The following is a 20,249-nucleotide window of genomic DNA, read 5'->3' as shown; positions in this document are numbered from 1 at the left end:
GGGACGCCAAGGGTGAGGGGCCCGGTGGAAATGGGGGCCCTTCCTCTCCATCAGCTTAAGAGGAGACAACGTTTAAGAGGAGGCTGCACCTGCAGCGTCCAAGGACGGTCTCGGGAGGGACCTTACGCTTTTGCCACCAGCTACCCCCGCCCGGTGAGAAAGCTGGGCCTCCCGACCTCTGCGACGAAGGCCGGAGTGCGTCCGACCGGGTGTGTTCCCAGCGAGGCCAGAGCCCCGGCACGAAGTGAAGAGCACTGGGGTCCGCGTCCGCGGGGCGCACTTCCTCGGGATGCCGGCCCGGGGCCACACCCGGCCGCCGTGTGGGCCGCGGAGGCGGGAACCTCACCCGGACAGGGGCTCCAAGGCCTGGCTGCGGTTTCCCTCCCGAACTGAAGCGGGTCGGGCGCCGGGTCGCCGCGGCAGCAGACAGGGCGCAGCCTGGAGCAGACCTGGCCTCACCTGGGCTGTGGGGTTACCAGAGGGCGAGTCCGCAGCACCCCTCCTCCTGCGGGGGCCGTGCCCGCTCCCGTAGCTCGACGAGCCAGATTGGAGTGGCTGCTTTTGATCTCATTTGTTACTAACCCCGGCATTTGTTTTCCATTTTATAAACGCTTCTCTTTAAGTAATTGTCCCTGTTAACAGCGTATACCTTTCAGCAGCCCTCACTGCGCTATAAATAATCTCGATGAAGATGCAAGGATATGACTTTCACAAGATTGGACAATTGATTCAATCTGTGACCCGCGATCACGAATAATATTGGAAGGCTATTTAAACAGATGAAGGCCTAAATTGTCTTGCTTGTATCTGAATTAATTTCTCATTCATCATCATTATGAAGTGATTGGTCTATTCAAGCTCTTCAGCCTGCTGGAACGGAGCGGGATTTAAATGAGATTGTAACACAATTTAAATGCTTGCCGACTTTAACGAGGCCAATTGAGCAGCTGCAATAAATACAAATATTTTTCTAAACAGCCTTGTTTTAAATAATTACTTAATACTTTCATGTTATTTTTAAGTGGCAATCTTTCTCCTACTCCTGCTCAGAATATCACATACTTATTTGCTGAGAAGGCAATTTTGGAAACGACTTTGTGTTTCTGTTTGCTTTGTAGAAGGTAGAATGCTATTTGTTGTTGACTTTTTTCCCCCTTAGGGTCAACACTTTGGGGTCCTGCAAGCTGGCACAAATGGTGAGCTGGGCCTCGGTTTAGCCCTAATGCAATCTGATGTGCCCCCACAGAGCCGGGGAGGAGCTGAGAGATGGAAGAAATTTGCCGTTTGGATCAGTCACTTATCCAGACGCGTTTAGCTGGGTCTTGTAAACGAATCCCTGCAATTGCACTTACAAATCACACCCCGAAGAGTTGCATCATTTCTAACTTGTCCTGATGACCGTCATCATCTTGAACAAATCAGAATTCCAGAGTATCCCAAAGGTGTCACTAAGGAAGCTCAATCTGCCAGCAGTTTGGCTCCCGTGGAAGTCGACTGGAATGGGTGGAGGCCGGCTGAAGATTTCTTTGTTAGGGAACAGTCACAGAAATAGGTGGCCACAACGATTGACTGGGGTGGAGTAATTAGAAGAAATCCCATTCTTTTGCCCCAAACTCTTTTCCGTCACCCCACTCACTGACTCCTACTCCTCCCTCTCTCGCTCGGGGTGACAATGCATGGAGAGGATACTAAGAAGGAAAAGCTCTTTCCACTTCGAGAATGCCATCCGTCTGGCCATGGTCAACAACTGTGCGCCATGACACCCACGCTCTTCGGTGGACATATGGCGGAGGGTGTTTCCTAGATTGGGGAATAATGGAGGCAACCGAGCGAGCGGGAGAAGCCTGGGGAACAAAAGAATCTTTTAAACTTTCGCGAAAGGGCAAAAGGGGGTGGGGGTGGGGAGACACACCACTTGCTACAGGACCTAACCTCCCCTTTGCGTTGACCGTCTAGGACCAGATCCCCAAGGGAAGCCTAGGTTGAGAGGATGCATTCTGGATCTATGCCTGGATTGGGTCAAAAGGACTGGATGTCTGGAGTGTGCGGGTGCAGGGCTCGCGGCAGGGAAGGTGGAGCTGATATGGTCACTAGAGAAACCATTGGTGGGGCAGACCACATTGGGAGATGCGATCAAGCTGCAGGGGGGAGGGGGCGGGCAATGGGGACAAGGGTGGAGGAACCAAGTGATTTGCTATGTAACTGGGCAATTTAATGCCAGAGTTAGGGAGCTGCTGGCTGGAATCATTTCGTCTTCGGAGGCTCTGCCGAGCTCATCCTCTTTATCCTGTTGTTTAAAATGAGCATTATTCCAAACATATGCAATGCAATCAGTTTGGTCACAGTTACAAGAACACGCTTTAATAAGGCAATCAATCACTCACTAACAAGCCAGCGACTGCCGGCGCTGAGCACACACTCGGGCTGCGGGGTGGCTGGTCTTTCCAGCACTGGTGGCCGGAGGCTGAGCGCTGCCCTGCGCTCCCAGGTCCTGCCGGTCTTGATCAAGTTGAGGAGCCCAGAGGGAAAGTGTGAATCAGTGAGGTGTCAGGCTTCTGGAGGGGTGACCCAAGAAGTTCTGGGCAAGGGAGGAGGAGCAGGAACCTGATGCTTATAGTTGCATGGGCCACTAAAAAATTATGAGACCTAAGCCTCCATTTTCCCACCTGCAAAATGGGAGCAAGATGGAGCAAAGCTAAGCAGAGGTGCTCAGAAAGCTGAAAAGCAAAAACAGTAGTACCCTGTCATCCCTGTTGCTTAGTGAAGCCTTCTCTTTTTACAGAGGAAGAGACTGAGGTTGTGGAGGGGAGGTGCCTTCTTCATGGGCATCTCCTATTCTCCACCCCCAAAAAACGGAAGTATCAGGCCAGATGCCCTTTTCCAGGTGCAAGCTGGCAAAGCCTGTTTTTAAGTGCGGTGGTGGAGGGATTGTGGGAAGTGGTGCCTAGCGCCAAACCGCAAACCTTGGCAAAAGGGAAATTTCATTATGAAATAATGAGTAATTCCTCCTGGCAAGATGCATTGTTATATCTTCCACTTCAATTTGGAGGAAGAGAGGCTCAATTACCCAGAAAATACAGTCAATTAAAGGCTGCTGATTGGACACGAGGCTGGATCATCGATCTTGTACTTTCCAATATCGCTGCAGACACCTCATTTTCCCTCCCTATTAACTGAAAATACGCCTGGCGTTACGGCAACCCGCAGCCCATTTACCTGTCGCAAGCAATCTCAGCCCAACGCGAAGTAACCGCGAAATTCACCAGTGTTTAGCACCGGGAGCTTCCCGGATGCAGAGGGAGCTGAGCAGAGCTGAGGGGCAGAGTTGTGGCGGGCAAGATGCTGGAAACTTCAGGACAAAGCTTTGCTTGGGAGGGTAGGGGCCCCTGTGTGCAAGAGGGTTTGTTCCGGAGCCCAAGGAGGGATGAAGACTGACTGAGGAGTTCCCACCTGCCCTCCAATACACAGGCAGAGGACCCTTGGAGTCCAAGCAATCCTGAGCTCCCAGCCTGTGAGGAGCCCTGCGTCTCCTCTGCTTGTGCCGGACTTCAGAGGACTTCAGTGGCTCTGCTCAGGGAATGGAGGATGGGTATAAGGTGTCTTCTGAGCACTGTCTTTCTCCTTTCCCTGACCAGCCCAGAATTCCATCTTTGTAGATGACTTCCAGTTTGAGGATGGTTCATACCCTTCCATCCCAATGCAGGAGTCCTCCCTCCTCTCCCCAGCTCTAAGATGCTTGACCAGTGAGCCGAGATTCCCACATGCAGTGCTTAAACTCCATCTCCACTGCTCCATTCATCTCCACCTTGGGCTGGAGTGGAGGTAGGATCCATGGAGATCACAGCCCAGTGTACCCTTTCCTCAAAGGACTGGAGTAACTGGAGAAGAAACCATTAGAAGGGTGAGCCTCAGCACTCTTCTGGGCCAGTTGAACCATGGAAGGCTCCCAGCATGCACAAAATCAAGGAAACATACACCCCAGGGCAACTCAAAGCCTGCCTTCTCCACCTCTGTACAATGTCCACTCAGACTTCACCTGTGCCTCCCAGTACCCAACAGAGGCTTAGGAGACTCTGTCCATGGGTCCATCTTTTAAGTCCTTCCCTGCTTGAGCCTATGGAGACTGAATTAGCAATTCAAAAAGTCTTTGTACTGCCTGCTACACAAAAAATTAAAATGCTGAAGTGAGAACTGTGTCCAGCTTTTATTGCAATATGGTTGACAAATTGTAACAGCAAATTCTTAAAGGAAAACCAAACCAATTTCATTTCCTATAGGGGAGAACCACTCCCTTGCAGTCAGAGTGAAGCTTCCACTGAGGGGTACAAGTTCTATCTCTCAAAAACTGTCTGCAAGAATGAGTGTGGGAGTGTGTTTGAGAGTGGTTCCCAAACTCTAGTGAAGGGGCAAGCCAAGTTCCCCCGAAGGGGCAGAAGGCTCCCGCTAGTATTTGAAAGTCAAGTCCCAGTGGCAGCTTGGGAGAAAAATGGGAGGAAAGAAGATGTAAAATGCCAAATACAGAGGAAAGGGCAAGAAAGCTTCTGGTGAAGGGGAGGTGAACAGGCAAAAGCTGGAAATAGCCTTTAATTTGCCGCCAGACACTAAGAGGTGAGATGAGGTCCCTGCTCCCTAAGCTCTTCCCTGGGCATCTTGTTAACAGCTCAGCTCTGGGCTGTGTGGCCAGCCTTATGGTGATCATTATACATTCAACATTCAAAAACCCTTCTCACACACATCTCTTGCTAATCAGGGTATCTGTTGGGCCCAGGGAGAAGAGGCTTGCTGGAAGCCTCCAAGGGGGTCTGCGGTATCTGCAGCCTCCCTGCAGTCCTTAAAACGTGGGTGTGTGGGTAGAGATGGAGTTGCAAGTTGAAAGATATCAAGAAGCTAGCAGAGAGGAAAAAGACCAGGTGCTGCTAGAGGCCAGAACCAGAATCTGTTGTGTAACAGAAACTCCAGGAAGGCAAGGGAGTGCCCAGAATTCACAGGAGGACCAGGGTTTTCCTTGGTAGTAAATAATCTCTCACTCCCCTATATGGCTGGTGCACTGCTATCCACAAGCCCCTTATCATGCCTCGGAAAAGCTGGCAAAGACTAATCTCTACCTACTCTGCATACACAGCATTTTGTTCAGAGAGACAGCAATTTCCCTTTTCAGTGCTTAGCCTCAGGCTTGGCAGGTGAAGGGGTCCTGGGGTGAGGGAGGGGGTGGGTGGGGGGCGGTGCTGAGGGGCTGATTTTAGTTGCTGTTGCTACTGAATTTTTATTTAACTTTGGAGCCATGTCCTCAACCCCGGTCAGGGGCAGTGGGTTCGGGGAAGAATGGCAAAGAGGGTCTGCCCTGGGGGAGAGCCTCTGAGCCTCTGCTTTCCCATCCCTACCCCTGCTCCCAAAACGCGCCAGCCTCGGCCGCTTCCCAGGCATTTCGATCCTCAAGGCCGGGTCTCGCTGGTCCTTTTCGGCCCTCTTCTTTTCCCTCGGTGCCCTGGGGGCAGGGAGGGGCACTGACTGAGTCCCCCGGGGGCCCCCACGGGCGTCCTGGAGCCGGCAGCCCGCGGGCCACCCCTTATCTGGTGAGGGGCACCTCCTCCCGCTGGTCCAGCGCGACAGTGGAGGCCTTGCTGAGAACGGAGGGCGCGAAGGTGAGGAAGGAGTCCGAGCGGGAGGTGGAGGCACAGGTGAAGTCCGAGGCGGCGGCGGTGCGGGGCGCCAGCCCGTTGGCCGCGCCGCTGTGGCAGGCGAGGCAGGAGCAGGGGCCGCCTGCCGAGGTGCCCAGTCCGTGCGCCGGGCCCGGGTAGAGCGGCGGATGGCGGAAGGCGCACAGCAGTTCGGGCCGCGGGTAGGGCTGCGAGAGTACGCGGAAGGTGTCTAGCGGGCGCAGCGGGCCGCTGAAGGGCGAGGCGGCAGCGGACGCGGCGGGCGCGGCGCCCAGGCCCACGGGCGAGTAGTAGGGCAGGGGCAGGTGCGACGGGAAGGGATAGGGCAGGCCGCCCGCGGCCGCCGCGTGGCTCATCATGTAAGTGTAGAAGGCGGGGTCGGCCGGGTGCGGCCATGTCATGGCCAGACGCTGCCTCTTGTCCTTCATGCGCCGGTTCTGGAACCACACCTGGGGGCAGAGGAGCAGGTTCGGCGGCTGCCCTTGGCCCAGTGCGCAAAGCCCAAAAGTTCTGCCGACTGAAGCCAGGACGATGCCGGCAGCACAGGGAAGGGCCAAGTTGGCGACCCTCTGGGCAGGGGCAGATCCACTGCCACCACCTAGAGCTGGAATCCCTCCGTGAGAGGGTCAGGGAGTGACTCCAGTCTCTCTCCCTCCCGCGCTTTGCCCACACAGCCAGGTCCCCCTGGAGTGCCAGAACCAGATGTGAATGTGGAAGTGGTTGGGGGACTAAGGACTCCACCGGTCTGAGGGGACAAGCAGCGTTTCCCCAGAAACACCTCCCCTTTCAGTCGTTCTCCTTTGGGGCATTTCCTTGTCACCCGCACAGGCACCCCATCCCTGATGTTTATTTGGCTAGGAAAGGGACAGAATCAACTGCAGCTCCCCAGTGCCCACCGAGGGACTGTTGGGAGGGTAAATCTGCACACATCTGGCATTGGTATCAGGCCTGGACACCCTGAGCCTAGCTGCCACATGGGCAGGAAACCCTAAGTCCCCAGTTCCTGGCTCAAGATTTAGAGAGTAGGCAGTTGGCATTTACTTCCTGCTGACAGAGTGCACACTCTCTCCCTCCTTCCAGAGCTCATACCTTGATAGTAGTTTCCGGCAGGTTTAGGGCAGCCGCCAGCTCACATCTCCGGGGCCTGGATACATAGTTCTCCCTGTAGAATTCCTTCTCCAGCCGTGCAATCTGCTCCCGGGTGAAGGCAGTACGGTAACGGCGCATCTGGTCACTGGCACTGCAGGCCAGCGTGCCCTGCGAGCTGCCACCGCTGTTGCTCTTGGGGGCCTCACTGCCTCCACTGGGACTGCTGGCCAGTGCTTCAGAGCTGGGCCCTGCACAGGGAGCCCAGAGGACATGTACACACAGAGAACACATAGACATACAGACAAGGCTGATGTAGGGGCTGTAGGCCACGGTGTGTGTGGAGGTGTGGAGGGTGGGGTGGAAAGGGACACCCTCCTCTCAGTAGCCTCAGTCTACCTCTGGTGGTGTGCCAGTGACTTCCAGAACCCAGGAAGGTCTGAACAGGGGTTCATCATTCAAATGAGCACACAGCAGCATTTGGGCCTGGCCAGGTACAGAAAGCCCCAGTCACCCTACTTGCCCTGGGGCAGAGCGAGATGCAGCCCCTCTGAGCATTCTGCCTGTATTTGGCATGAGTGGGCAAAGATGTGCATACTGGGCAGGCAAGTGAGGTGAGATGCACCTTTGTGCTGGAGTGTTGAGCTCTGGGTCTTCGTGCATTGCAGGATGCTGGGCACAGACTGAGCTTCCTTGCTTTTGTGTGGGCCAGGCCGTTGGGGCAGGCATGAGAATGTGTGTACTAGGTTGTATGTGTTGCAGGGATGGTGCAGGACTGTAGGTGTAAGTATCCTATAGGTTCTCCTGAGAACATGCTGTAGTTAGGGAGTCTGAGTTGAATGGGTAATGGGTGAATGTGGAATGAGTAACAGATTGAAGTGAGTGCTCAACAAGGTGTTGGCGACCAAGGCCAGAGGGTTAATTTTTTCTATACCAGACTCTTCCCACCCACCCTTACAGCTTTGTGGAGGGTCTGCTGGTGGGTTCTGCCTCCCAGCTTTCCACCCTTCTCAAGGAAATTCCCTTCCTGAGCATTCACCCCATTTCCCCCAGCTGCTGGTCAGGGAGGGGGTTCTCCAGTTAAAGCAGTGTGACAGCACTTCCCCCCTTTTGGGGTCTAATCCGAGGAAGGGTGGGGCTCCTGCCCCCTGCAGCTCCTTTTCCGTTGGGTGGAGAAGTGGGACTGGGAAGGAATGGGGAAGGGGGAGGGCCAGAGCTGTGCCTTTTCAAATGCAACCGGAGACCAAAGGCAATTAGATCATTGGGACCATTTCCGACCTGGCGCCAAGGAGCCCGGGAAGTGACAAGGTAATTTGGACCACTGACCGACGTGCAAACTGGTCGTAGGGCCTCAGCACCCTGGCGGCTGAGTCCGCGGCGATTTTACGGTCCTTTATGGACTCCCGACTTCCGCGCCTAGACGCCTTACAACCGAGCCAGCCAGCCACAAACTGCTCGGACGCGCGTTTGATCTAGCCCCCGCGTCTTCCCCGCGTATTTGAAGCAGTACCACAAAACTCTGGGGGGTTGGGGTGCATTTTGAATCCCCCTCAAGTCCAGGACTTGCGTAGCCTTCCTCCCCCCAAAGCACAGCTGTCACCCTCAGTCCCGCCAATGCAGAGCACAGAAGGAGACCCCCGCCAGGGCGGATATAGCAGGGGAGAGTTGCTCAGGTGGGTCCCCCCAGCCATCCTGCCCTGAGGGAAGGGAGTGTCTTCCCTCCAGAGCTGAAGTGGAAGGTGGGCGCGGTGGGAGGCTGGGGGAGAGAAGGGACGCGATGGCTACCTTTGCTGTGCTGGTACTCGGCGTTCCCCGTGGCGCAGTCCGGGGTGCAGCTCACCTCGATTTCTTCATAGAAATCCGACTCGGTGTCCGAGCTGCTGGGTTGCCCCTGACCCGAGAGGCTGTCTACGGAGGGGGCCGGAGGTCCGGGGCCGAGCACCGCGGCCCCGGCTGCCCGCGGCTCGGCGCCCGGCCCTGCAGCACTGCCTGCTAGTCCGTCGACCGGCTCCTCCTCCAGGCCTCCCCCGCCGCGCTCTCGGGCGGCCGGAGGACCAGCCCGCGGGCTCAGGCAACTACGGGGCACCATCTTCTCGGGCGGCTCGGGCAGCGGGCTGCCCACGGCTTCGGACAAATTGGAGACCCTCTTGCCAACCAGAGTGCCAAGTTGACCCCCTTCCAGAAACATAACCATGTCCTTTCGGCTCTCCATCACGGGGCTCTCCTGGGGGGAGGGGGAAGCCCCAAGTGAGCTCCTAGCCCCGGCTCCCTGAGTCCCCAGCGGTCCGACAGATCTTGGCTGCGGGAGGGAGAAAGGCCAGGAGGCTGGGAGGGCGCGGAGCGGCCAGAGCGCGATGCCGACGGTGACGGCGGTGGCGGCGGTGGGGAGCTAGGGTCACCTTGTGATGCGAGCGCTCCTCTGTGCCGCACCGCCTCTGGGAGGAAGCCCCATTGCCCTCTTCTTTCTAAGCTGTCATCCTCCTGCTGCAATCGTCATTACAGTACCGCTGGTGACGCCACTGGGCGAGCGCAAGTGGATAAATAGAAACGTCTGCCACAGCGAAGATGAAAGGAGACCCGCAGCTAATGGCTCGGCAGTGATGCGCCAGGTGTGGGCCTCGCTCGAACGGGGAGGAGAGTGTGAAAACAGAGAGACACACACACTGAGAGAGGGAGACACCCTGGCAGAGGGGATGCAAATGGAATTCCGCAGAAAGAAAGAGAGCTTAACTGCGCACGGCGAGTTCCGCAGAGGCTGCGGTTCTCGGTAATTGAATACGCTTTTTTTTTGTTGTTGTTGTTTTGGCTTTTGTTTTCTTAACTTGGTGCCTTGATCTAACACAGATGAGAGAATCCATATCTGCATTTTAGAAGTGTGAAGGCCGACTCACAAGCTTCGTTCCTCTCGTCATTCTTACGACTGCCTGTCCCTGGCGAGCTAACCCCTTACCGGCTCCAAAGCCTTTTTACAAGCTACCGAAAACCATATTCCCAGCCCCCCGCCCCAAGATGTCTGGAGAGCTTGAGCTGGGGTATCCTTTCCTCTCTCTTCCTCCTCCCCCCATCTTACCCCTGCTGTCTTCTTCCTCCTGGAAACCGAAAGAGAACTTTGCTATTTTTATTTCCCAAGGGGCAAGAGACAAATGCCGTAATGTTTTTTCTTTTAAGACCCGTCTTGGCTGCTGACTCAACATGTTTGGTGAATTTTTTAATTCCCCCTCCCATCTAGACGACCTTAAGCTTTCCACAGCCGGCTTGTCCTCCAGGTGACTATTCGTAGAAGAAACTGCTTCCCATTTGCCTGGGCCTCACCTGCACTCCAGGTATGTTAGGGTGGGGAGAGGTTCTAATAGTGGCCTTTTTGCTTTTCTTGCCCATATTTCAAGGTATTCGTTCAGAGCCAACGAATTCCCCCGAAACAGGTTTTGCAAGTGAAGAAGCGCTGACAAATACGCCCCTATAGTGGCAATGCCAGATGCTCCTGGCGCGGCAAAGGTGCTGTTCTCACTGGGAGATTTGGGGCAGAGGTTGGGAGTGCCCCAGCAGAGGCTTTGGGGTGCACAGTTTCTCCCCTAAGGGTGTCCATCTCCTGCTTCAAAAGTAAGTGGTGTTGCAGGTAGAAGAGAGAGAGAGGTTATCAAAAATGCCCTGAAAGCACAAGTGATGACTGGGGGCTCTCATAAATCTTTGAGGCTAGAAGGGGAGCCTCCATAGCAGGTCTGGGGGGTTATTTATAGTGCTTGATGTCTTTGGGAGCATCCGGAGGCTCCCTCTCCAGCATCCTCCAGGGAAGGTGGAATAGAGCCCATTAAGAAACTGACCCCTTGCCAGCTCTGAGCAGGTGTGTTAGGCAGGTGGGCTGAGTCTCTCCCCACTTTGCTGAGAGGAGGAGACAGGCCCTTTCTCTGCAATGCGACTTCTACAACTCTCTTCTACCTACCTTCTCCTCAGAGCTTCTTGCTCTTAGCCCAGTCACCAAGTGCTGCCCTGACATCCTCTTCTTTTCCATGGCCCGAGACAAAGCCCCAATTTACAAGATTCTAAAGAAAAAGACCCTCAATCACTATCTGTTTTGTCTTCTTTCTAGCTCCCATTTTTCTCTCCTTTTTCTTATTCTCTACTCAGTTTTATTCTCTACTCTGCCTCAGTCTTCCCATCCGTGGACTTACAGAGGCAGTGGAAGAAGCAAGGGGTTCAGGAGAGACAAAAATTCCCTTCTCATTTCTGCTTCCCACTTCTCCCCCTTTTCAATAAGATGTTCATTAACCTTGCCTGGGGATCTGGAAGGTAACGTCCCCATAAACATAACTCCTGGGACCCCCCAAACTACCATCTCCTGAGCACTGCTAGCTCAAAAATCCTGGGGAAATTTTTGTGAGAAGAGGGACTGGGAGCGGAGGGTATCAAACCCCAGAGCAAGGTGCAGAGTTGCCCTAGGACTCTGTCATGCCTGCCAGCAGCCAGAGCCTGAAGGAGCACCTGACTTGTGCTCTCCTTCCTGTCAAAGTGCAACTGCCAGTGTGTTTGCTAGACAGCATGGTGGCCCACCCTCCATTGGGTCCTTCCACCTGGGCGTGGGTCTGGCCTCTCCTCCCCTCCCCTCCCCTGTGAGCCTGCTGCCTCCTCACCACCTTCCCACCGGGCTCTCCTCTGTGGGGCCGGGTCCTCAGAGGGACTCCGGGCTCCTCTGTCCCGCCCCCCGCTTTGCATCAATGGGAGTTCTTTTTGTTTGATCCTCTTTTCCTCTGGGTTTCCCCTGCGAGATGAAAGCCGAGAAAGATTGAAACATCAAGAGGTGCCACTTGCGTCTCCTTCCTGGGTCTGCCCCAACCAAGCGGGGTTTCCCCTGGTGGCCTGGAGGATGGAGGATCAAGCTGGGGCTCAGTTTCTCTGGGAGGGGGCCTGCCTCCTCTGGGCTTTGGATCTGAAGTTTCAGGGACACCCTCCTCAGCCCAACTCCGTCGCCCTTTCAAAGCAGCCTCGTGACGCCGGTCTTTAGGGCCCAGCTGTATCCCGGGGCACAGGAGGGGAAAAATTTTTTTTAACCAAATGTCACTTCTTCCAAAAGCATCCTTTCCTCAATGGTCAGATGAAGATTGGTTGGATTTTTAACAAAAGGAAGAAGAAAAAAACAGGAGGGGACTAGATAAGAGCACTATTACTGTCGGGGGGGATGGGGGTTATTTTACTAGCTTGGTTATTACTGTACCATGAAGGTTATTCCCAACAGGGCTCCAGAAGGAAGGCAAATTCACAGAAGGTGTGAAAACCGCGGCTTCCCAAGCCTGGGCAACTCCCAAAGAGCAGGGGGAGGGTGTGATAGAAGCCTGAGTGGGGCCCAGACTGGGTCCCCACCGGTTCTCACCTCCCTCTGCCAGGAGGACCCCCTCCCCCAGACGCCCCGCGGGCCCGCTGTCCCCTCCCCCGCTGGGGCGACTGGCTTAGGTCTAGCCGGCTTCTCTCAGATTGAAATTCTCCGGACTTCAAAAGCTCAGGCACCGCTTCCGCCACAGGGCTGGGCTAGGCCGGGGGTGGGTGGGAACCCTGGGTGGGAACCCCGGGGAGGCGACGCGGAGATTAGATGCGCCGGTTATGTTAAATGGAATCGGAAACTGGGCCAGGGCCACCAGACGCAATGATCGTTGGAGTCGCTTCGCTTCCCAAGAAAACCACACTCGGGAGAGCGGCGGCAGTGGGTGGGAGATGCCTCAAGGGCCTGCGGACCCTGCTCGCGTGCAATGGTCTGCAGCCCAAGTACCTTCTGCAGCCAGATGCGGGGCCTTCTAGCGGCAAGCACGCGCCGCGGCCGAAAGGAAGGGACATAGAGTTCCAGGAGCTGGTTTGATTGCTTCTGTGCCAGCAAAATTTTAATAGAAAAATATTGGTTTTGCTTCTAACTTGGTAAAGCATGAGAACAAAGGAAGCGTCCTTTTAAACAATAAGCATCCCTCGGCTCTCGTGGATATTTATCTCAGTCATCGAAGCCGTGGCGCGGGCCGTGGCCACTGAAGTTCCCGCGCCGCTACGTCTCCGTGGAGGGGACTTCTGGCAGCTGGTCCCCATCTCGTCCCTGACAGTGCCGATGCCCACCAGGGAACTCAGAGCCCAGAGGCACCGCGGGATGTGCCCCACCCCCACGCCCCTGAACAAGGCCCCCTGGATCCCAGAGGCCCAGTGGAACCGGAAATCCCACCTTTATGCACCACTTCCTGCACCCTGTCGCCCACCCTGCAGAAATTGCTGGCAGCATGTGCCAGCGATGGGCACCACAGAACAGTTCGTACTTCAGGCAGGAAGAACCTGGGGCTTCTGGAACTCTGGTTTGGTAAAGCAGCATCCCTTTCTCTTCGCACCTCCTGCAGAGAAGGACCAGGCACCTAGAACAGGAAACTCGGCTTTTGGGACCTTCTGCTCCTCAGGTCGTCCAAGCCAGACAGCCCTGCGCTGCTCGTGCCTCTACACCTGTCAGTCTGGGCTCCTGTCGGCCAGAGCCCAGTGGTTCCCCACCTTGAGCTTCAGACTGCTACCTGGGCAGCCCGCCCACCCACCTGCCCATCACAGAATTGGAGGACTCAAGGCAGGACTAGAAGCCTCCCCAAACCTGAGCTTGCCCCTGCCTCAAGCCATCAACTGGAAGGGCCTATATTCCAGCCAAAGACCAATTCCCCTAACACACAAGCACCTGAAGGCCCAGACATTTCTCTACTACCCTAGCAGAGATGATACGGAGTTTTCCTTCAACATTACTGTCCTGAACTTTGCTTTCATTACAAAATGCATTGATGCCCATTTTGCTTTAATCTATGTAACACTCCTTTGAAAGGTCTCAACAGGCCAAAATACCTTTTCTCCCAGAGTGAAATGGTGACCAGTGGTCTTGACTCAAATGATCAGAGCCTGGCTGAGAGTCAGACACTGGACAAGTGTTCCTTCCAAGGCCCTGTCCCTCCTGGCCTGCAGGGATGCCTCAACACCCACAAGGCAATCCTTCACAACCTGCCAACCCTTTCTGGGACCTAGGTGGGTCCAGGGGCCTCCCAGAGATGTTGCCGACCTGCCCTCAGAAGCTAAAGGCTCAGGGCCCACACACCTGGACTGCTCTCATCCTGCCCCACCCATGATTTCCCAGGAAAGCAAAGAGAAGCCCCATCTGGAAGACTAGGAACCCGAAATGATAAGAGTGGTCACTGTTCTAAGATTTCACTTGTATTAGCTCCTTCCTCCTCATAACAGGCCTAAGGAAAATAATATGAATAGTCCCTATTTTACTGCTGAGTAATCTGAAGCATGGGGAGTAGGCTTACATACAAGTAACAGTCAGGACTCAACCTTCCTCCCTCTAGCTTCAAATCCACATACATAAAAACTGCAGCTATTAGGGAGTACAGGGCATTATATTCTGAGCCTATAGTTTTCACCAAGGTCTTTTCTCCACCTCCACTCCCAGATGAAATTAGAGGGGTTAGGAGAAGGGGGAGAGGAGCTGTGGGCAACTAACCTCTGACCATTCACTTTGGGCATGAAGGAGAAAAGAGAAAAGAATAGCCCAAAACCAGTTGGGAACTTGTCCTGGAGATCTCCAGGCCTTGATCTCTTTTGAGACCAGGGCCAGAGGCTTGGTAGGGACTGTGCAGGGCCCTGCAGGGAAGCTGGAGGCACCCACCCTTAGGGATGTGGGATAGACAAGGCTAACTGTTCTGCTAAAGCTGGTGGAAAGACTCTTCAGGACCTGAGTTCTGAATATCAGGAATGCCACTACATTCTGGAGATCCTAAGAGACAAAAGCCTAGTCCTTTTTTGAACATAACAATCCACTGAGGCCCTGAGCAACTATCTGGAAAGGGGCAAGGGTTTGATCTGACCTTCCCTTGGGATAAGGGGAATCTGGAGTGCAGGGAACTGGTGGGTTATCATGAAATCCTGCACACTATGGGCTCCTTTCCTGCATGGAGTGGATAAGTAGTGGGTTTTCATGTGTGTGAGCACGCACACGCGCATGTTTTAAAGTAGATCTTAAATAGATTACATAGATTTTATACTGGCACAAACCCTTTCAAACACTGAACTGACCAAAGGCGAGAGGAGTCTGATAGCCGTGTTCCCTTTCCAATGGAGTCCCCAACCCCGCCACTCCCACCCGGCGGCCCTAGGCGAAGGAACCAAGTACTGTGGCAAGCGTCAGGGTGGCCCAGTCGAGGATCTGGGACCCCTATCTGGGTGGAGTTGTTAGCAGGTGGGATCTCTTTTCTGCAAGTTAACTAGCCTTAAGTGCACCCTCCCAGGTGCGGGTTTCTCTCAGTGAGTCTGCTTCTGTGTGCTCACTGACCGTATGTCGTCTCTCCTTGTTCCCGGGCCAAGGAGGAGGATGCAGCCCCTTCCTCTCTCCCTCTCCGGGCCAGGAGACGCGGTGGCGCCGGACTGCAAACGGAGGAGTCGGTCTCCAGGGTGAGGGGTAAGAGAACCGCCCCCAAGCAAGGAAGTACAACCGGTTGGGCGGGCTAAGCCTCGCCCTCCCGCGAAATGGAAAAACCCTTGTGTGAGGAGTTCTGGGGACTGATTTTTATAGAGCCTCTTCCTGACCCGGACTAGTTGCCTTCCTGCTATTGAGCTTCAAAGAGCCCTGAGGGATACAGTTCCTTCCGTTGCAGAGTGGCGAAAACGAGTCTCAGAGAGGTTGAGGAACTTGCCCAGGGTCACACAGCGGGAAAGTGGCTGAGACAGGACTTTAACCCAAGTCGCACGGCATCCAAAAGCCAGATTCTCTTTCGGACATTAGCGCTGCTCCCCCAGGGCCGAGCACTCCTAAAACCGTAGGTAGACCACTGCGGTGTGTCTTGGGTACGATAGAAAGACCCAGACGAGGGCAACTCTTTCCAGCTTGGCAGCGCGGAGGTGGCTGTGGCCCCCGCAGCGAGTGAGCAACCAGCGGGAGCCAGCTCAGGCTGGTACCGTAAGTCTCAAAGGAGTGAGGCAAAACGGGAAAAGTGCCTAAGAACAGAAAGGGCCGGAGGGCGCCGCGACGTGGAGACTCCGCGCCTTTTCGGCTCAGGAGCTCGGCCGGAGTGACTGAGGATGCGCACACTCCCGCGGCAGTGGTCTTTGCAGAGTAGGGTACCGGCTATTAGGGGCTTGCAATGGAGGGATGTCGGCCCAGAGGACAGGGTGTCACCGGTCCAAGAATGGAGCGCGCGCACAGGCCGGGCCCGGACCTGGTATCTCAGTCCCTTCCGCTCCTGACAGGCCTGTGCCAGGTGCCGCCTGAGCCCTTGGGCGTCCCTTTCCGGCCTGGGAGCCGGTCGACCGGCCCGTCCTGTCCCCGCGGCCCCTTTCTGAGCCCTCCTCCCTGCCAGCCTCTGGCCGCCGCGTGACCAAGCGCGGCTCCCGAACTGCTGTCTTGGTGCGCCCCCCACTGCCGGCCGCCAGAGGCGGAAGTCGCGGTGCGTTCCAGCATCCTCGCTGGCTCCGATCCCGGGACTCTGCCGGGGGCGGCAGCCCAAATCCTCCAAGCCCACAGGACAGCCGACAGGCGCTGGGCAAGGGAGCCTCGTCCCGGCCTAGGCGCTCGCCCTCTGAGCTGGAACCCAGGAGGAATGGGTGGCGGGTCTGGCCGCTTCGCTTAGGCTTCCAGGGAATAGTAACTGACCATGCACAGGTGAGGGAGCCAGCAGCTCTCCTGGGACGCTACCCTCCCTCCTTTGAGAGGGGGCACGGAACCCTCTCGCGAACTGTCAAGGCTTGCGGAAGGAGGGAGGCGTGGACATGAGTACCTAGACTACCCTGGTCAGCCAGTATGATCAATCACACCCCCATTGGTGCGTCGACCCTATTTGTGTAGTGCTTGAAGCCCAGGTATTGGGGAGCCGCCTTTGGACATCCCTGCCTCTGAAACCCTTGAGCATTCTTTCTTGAGCCTCACTTAGTTTTGAGGTTCATTTGTAAACAACATAGCCTCTCAACTACTCTTCTCAGATTCCCTTTAACGGTGTTGTAGTGCCTACAGCGCCTGGGAACTTGTTAGAAATGTAAATTCTTGGGCTCTATTCCTGACTTTATTGAATTAGAAACTCTGGAGGGGGACTCAGGAATCTGTATTTTATCAAGCCCTCCAGGTGATGTTGGTACACCCTCCAGTTTGAGAATTACTGCCCTATGGACTCTGTCACCGTGGTTTCTAAGTTCCCATGATTCTCCACTCTGCCTGGAATGGCTTTTTAAGGGTCACCTTTTCTTAACCTCTGGTGCAGAGCGTAATCCCTCTGTTACCCATGACTATTCATCCCTGTTCTTTCCACTTTATTACCTCCATGTATCTCTCTGTGCACTTTTTACCTGATGATGCATTATCTAATTTAGTGCCTCACTCATCTTCTCATTCATCCACTGCCTAAAGACATGCCTTCACTGGATGGTGATTAGAAACCACTCTGGAACTGCAGCAGCTGGGGCCTACTGAAAAAACTTGCCCTACCCACAGATTTCTCTCATAAAAGGGAATCAGAGACCTGAGATGTGATTGGCTTGCTGGCTCCAGAGTGGAGAAGAGCAGATCTTTCATGTCTGAGTACTCCTACCCTGCTTGAGAAGGGATAGAATGGAAAGAAGGCCTTGGAAGTAAGTGGGGACAAGGAAAGGTGAGGCATAGAAATTGGTTTTCTATGGGTGCCCCCCCAAAGACCATGGACAAGGGTTCTGCCAGCACCTTTGCCAGCAGCCTCTTGGTCATGAGATATATAACCCTTTTTCTTTTCAGATATCTCAAGATGGCAATTTAAGCATCTGCTGTAACTGGTTAAAAGCAAGCAGCTTTAGTAGGAATTAAAAAGGACTAAGCCACATAACAATACATATAGATGCTTTTCCATTCAGTTAGATTTTTCTAGTATCAGATATACTCTGAGATTCTATTTAGCAAGTAGAATTTACAACTAATGTTATCAATTAGGCAGCATGAGGCCAAGATGCCACCAAGAATATCTAAGAATAAAGAGAGCTATACATATCTTCAGAGTTCTCAGTAATATTCTAAGTGTTTTGCATGTATTCTATCCCTTAATCATCACAACTCCATGAGGATTTACTGCCAGGATAGAGAAACCAAGTCAAGGGGGGATTAAATGCTTACTCAGGATCACACAGCCTGTTAGTTAGTGGCAGAAGGGAGATTTGTATCCCAGCAGTGTAATATCAGAGGCCAGGCTCCTACTCACTGAATTTCACTCCTGCCTGTGGAAGCTAAAAGGTCATGCCCTGTGATCTCAAAGGATTGATTTCATTTCCAAAGGTGGTAAAACGAGTTGAAGCTCTGAAACAATAGCACAGCTTCACCAGGCCTTAGCACCACTACTACTAGTATTAACAATAAGTAACAGTTGGGTGGTCTTTTCTTATTCAGGTAATATTTTCATACCCACTATCCCATTTGCTATAATAATCCTGTGTAATAGGAAGAGCAGCTATTAATACAATCCCCATTTTACAGATGAGGAAACTGAGGTCCAGAAGGTTAAGTGCCTTCCTCTAATTGCCCAGCTAATAAATGGCCAAGCATAGAACATTGTTACTTCTTTTGACTTCTTTGTCTTTGTTTCTTATTTTTCCTTCCATTCTCACTTTAGATATATTGGTGCATCACCATATTAATCCTTGACATCTCTCTATTGGTTCAGGCTGCTCCAATGGACTTCTCTTCCTGGCATTTCATTTGCTCCACTCCAGGTCCTTAATGAGACAGAAGAGGCCAGAGTTGTTCTTCCCAAGTTCCAGTTGAAGAAGCCAAGATTTGGAGAGTTCAGAGGACTTGACCAAGGTCACAGAGCCACAATAAGGACCAAAGTCTCAAACTGTTCACAGCCAAGAGTATGAATTTGTAGAGATTCTACAAAATCAATGAGTTACTCTTCGTCCCCACCCCATCCTTAAAGCCTGGAAATGCTAACAGACACACAAAGGAAAGACAGTTGTGAAATACTACTAAAAATTTACAAGTATAATGTGCTGTTACTGCAAGTTTTTATTATAATGGACTTAAAGTTGTTTCACAACTTCCATTATTGGCTATATGTCAACTTTGAAATGTTTTCCTAATTATTCTGGAGTCAGCCTTACTGGTCTTGGAAAGAATTATAAGAGGAAAGAAAGGTCACTGTTTTAAATAGAGGCATGGGAAGGGCTAAAGGAAACTTTCTGGATCTAGGATCTATCTCTGCCCTGAGGAGGGGGTCTGCCCTTGTACAAGTGGAAGCAGTCATGACACCATTTTAACCCTACAGCTGAAGAATCAGATTACCTAAAAAAATTGACCAATTTTCCTTTTATTAAAACCTTGCTTCCTTCACAACCCTCATCACTTCCCAATACAGGCAGTGGAAAAAGAAAACATCCATGTGCTTAGGCTTTAAGCTAAGAGCATGCTATGCACACTCTCTTCTCAGCCACACACCAATCCCTTGAGGGAAGGATGGGTCTCCCCATTTTACAGATGAGGAAACTGAGTTGTAAAGAAGTTAAGCAACTGGCAGGAGGTCACACAGATAGTAAATGGGACATCTGGGGGAACCCCAGATTGGTAAATGCTAAATTTTACTTCCAATAGCTATGAATCTGCTTTCCCTATGGATAGAGAGTCCGAGATCTACTGACCCAGCAGCAGACCTTGCTTGAAAAACAGCAAGGAGCTGGTCTGAAATGCAGTGAGACCTGGATTTTGAGTCCAGGAGGGAGAGAGACAGATCACAGGGACCTTTGGCAAGATAGAAGATGATCTGTAACTGCAGCAAAAGCAGAATTGATAGTAGGGAAGTGCTTATGAACTTGCTCAGCTGAGATTCCTTGTACTTCAAAGACAGTTGGTGACAAGGTAAGAGCATGTGCTTGGAAGCCAGTTAGACCTGAGCTTGAACCCCAGCTTTGCTACTAACTAGCCAATGACTTTAAGCAGATCAAAGCTGCAGGGTATCTGGCTAAGATGAAGCTCTCAGGGAACATTTTGAGGCCTACCTGTCAGAGCTGTTCTGAAGATTCAGTGAGATGCCAAGTGGGAAGGTCCTAGATTAGTGTCTGACCTACAGCGGGTACTCAACAAGTTCAAACTCCCTTTTGTCCAACCTTGGCAGTGCCTCTAGTTCTCCATACTATGTCTATGATTCTCCCTTCTGAAGATTATACTCTTGGTGAGAACCAGCAGTGAATGTGAAGTAAAGGGGAATGGTGCCCAGGAAACCAAAAATATATTTGTGTCCCTTTCCCTACAAAGTGGCTAACATTTCCCAGAAATAAATAACTGTATCTAGTGTGCATTCATGCATTTGTTGGAGTTCAACAAATGTGGTAATGGTTAAAGCATAACAAATAAAGAATTATCTGGCTAAAAGAATAAAGAATTTTCACAGATAGCATCCAGAATCCTGTGCCCTTTCTGTTAACTCCATTCATTGGGATCTGCATAACAAGAAGAAAATTAAGACATGCCTAGTGTGATAATGGAAATTTCCCTTTCTGGTAGATTAA

At 53.0% G+C, this 20,249-nt stretch overlaps 1 protein-coding gene across 1 annotated transcript; it reads right to left on the bottom strand.

Annotated features, from left to right (window-relative positions):
* Positions 1 to 5,566: 5,566 nt before the first annotated feature.
* On the bottom strand, positions 5,567 to 8,955 carry EVX1 (even-skipped homeobox 1). The gene is made up of 3 exons (XM_036897336.2): positions 8,529 to 8,955; positions 6,747 to 6,994; positions 5,567 to 6,106 (listed from the first exon to the last, which is right to left on the bottom strand). Exons 1-3 carry the CDS (start codon positions 8,953 to 8,955, stop codon positions 5,567 to 5,569), a joined length of 1,215 nt encoding a protein of 404 aa, XP_036753231.2.
* Positions 8,956 to 20,249: the final 11,294 nt, after the last annotated feature.

The sequence above is a fragment of the Manis pentadactyla genome, chromosome 7 (assembly GCF_030020395.1).
Source record: "Manis pentadactyla isolate mManPen7 chromosome 7, mManPen7.hap1, whole genome shotgun sequence".
Classification (NCBI taxonomy): domain Eukaryota; kingdom Metazoa; phylum Chordata; class Mammalia; order Pholidota; family Manidae; genus Manis; species Manis pentadactyla.
The sequence above is the reverse complement of the archived record's forward strand: the minus strand, read 5'-3'. Positions and strand labels throughout refer to the sequence as shown.

Bases quoted from the DNA above. Each gene is read 5' to 3' on its own strand.
- EVX1 (XM_036897336.2), bottom strand. From the start codon at position 8,955: ATGGAGAGCCGAAAGGACATGGTTATGTTTCTGGAAGGGGGTCAACTT. The intron at 6,995-8,528 runs GTAGCCATCGCG...CTCCCTGTGCAG, and splicing joins CGAGTACCAGCACAGCAAAG to GGCCCAGCTCTGAAGCACTG. The intron at 6,107-6,746 runs GTATGAGCTCTG...CTCTGCCCCCAG, and splicing joins TGCCGGAAACTACTATCAAG to GTGTGGTTCCAGAACCGGCG.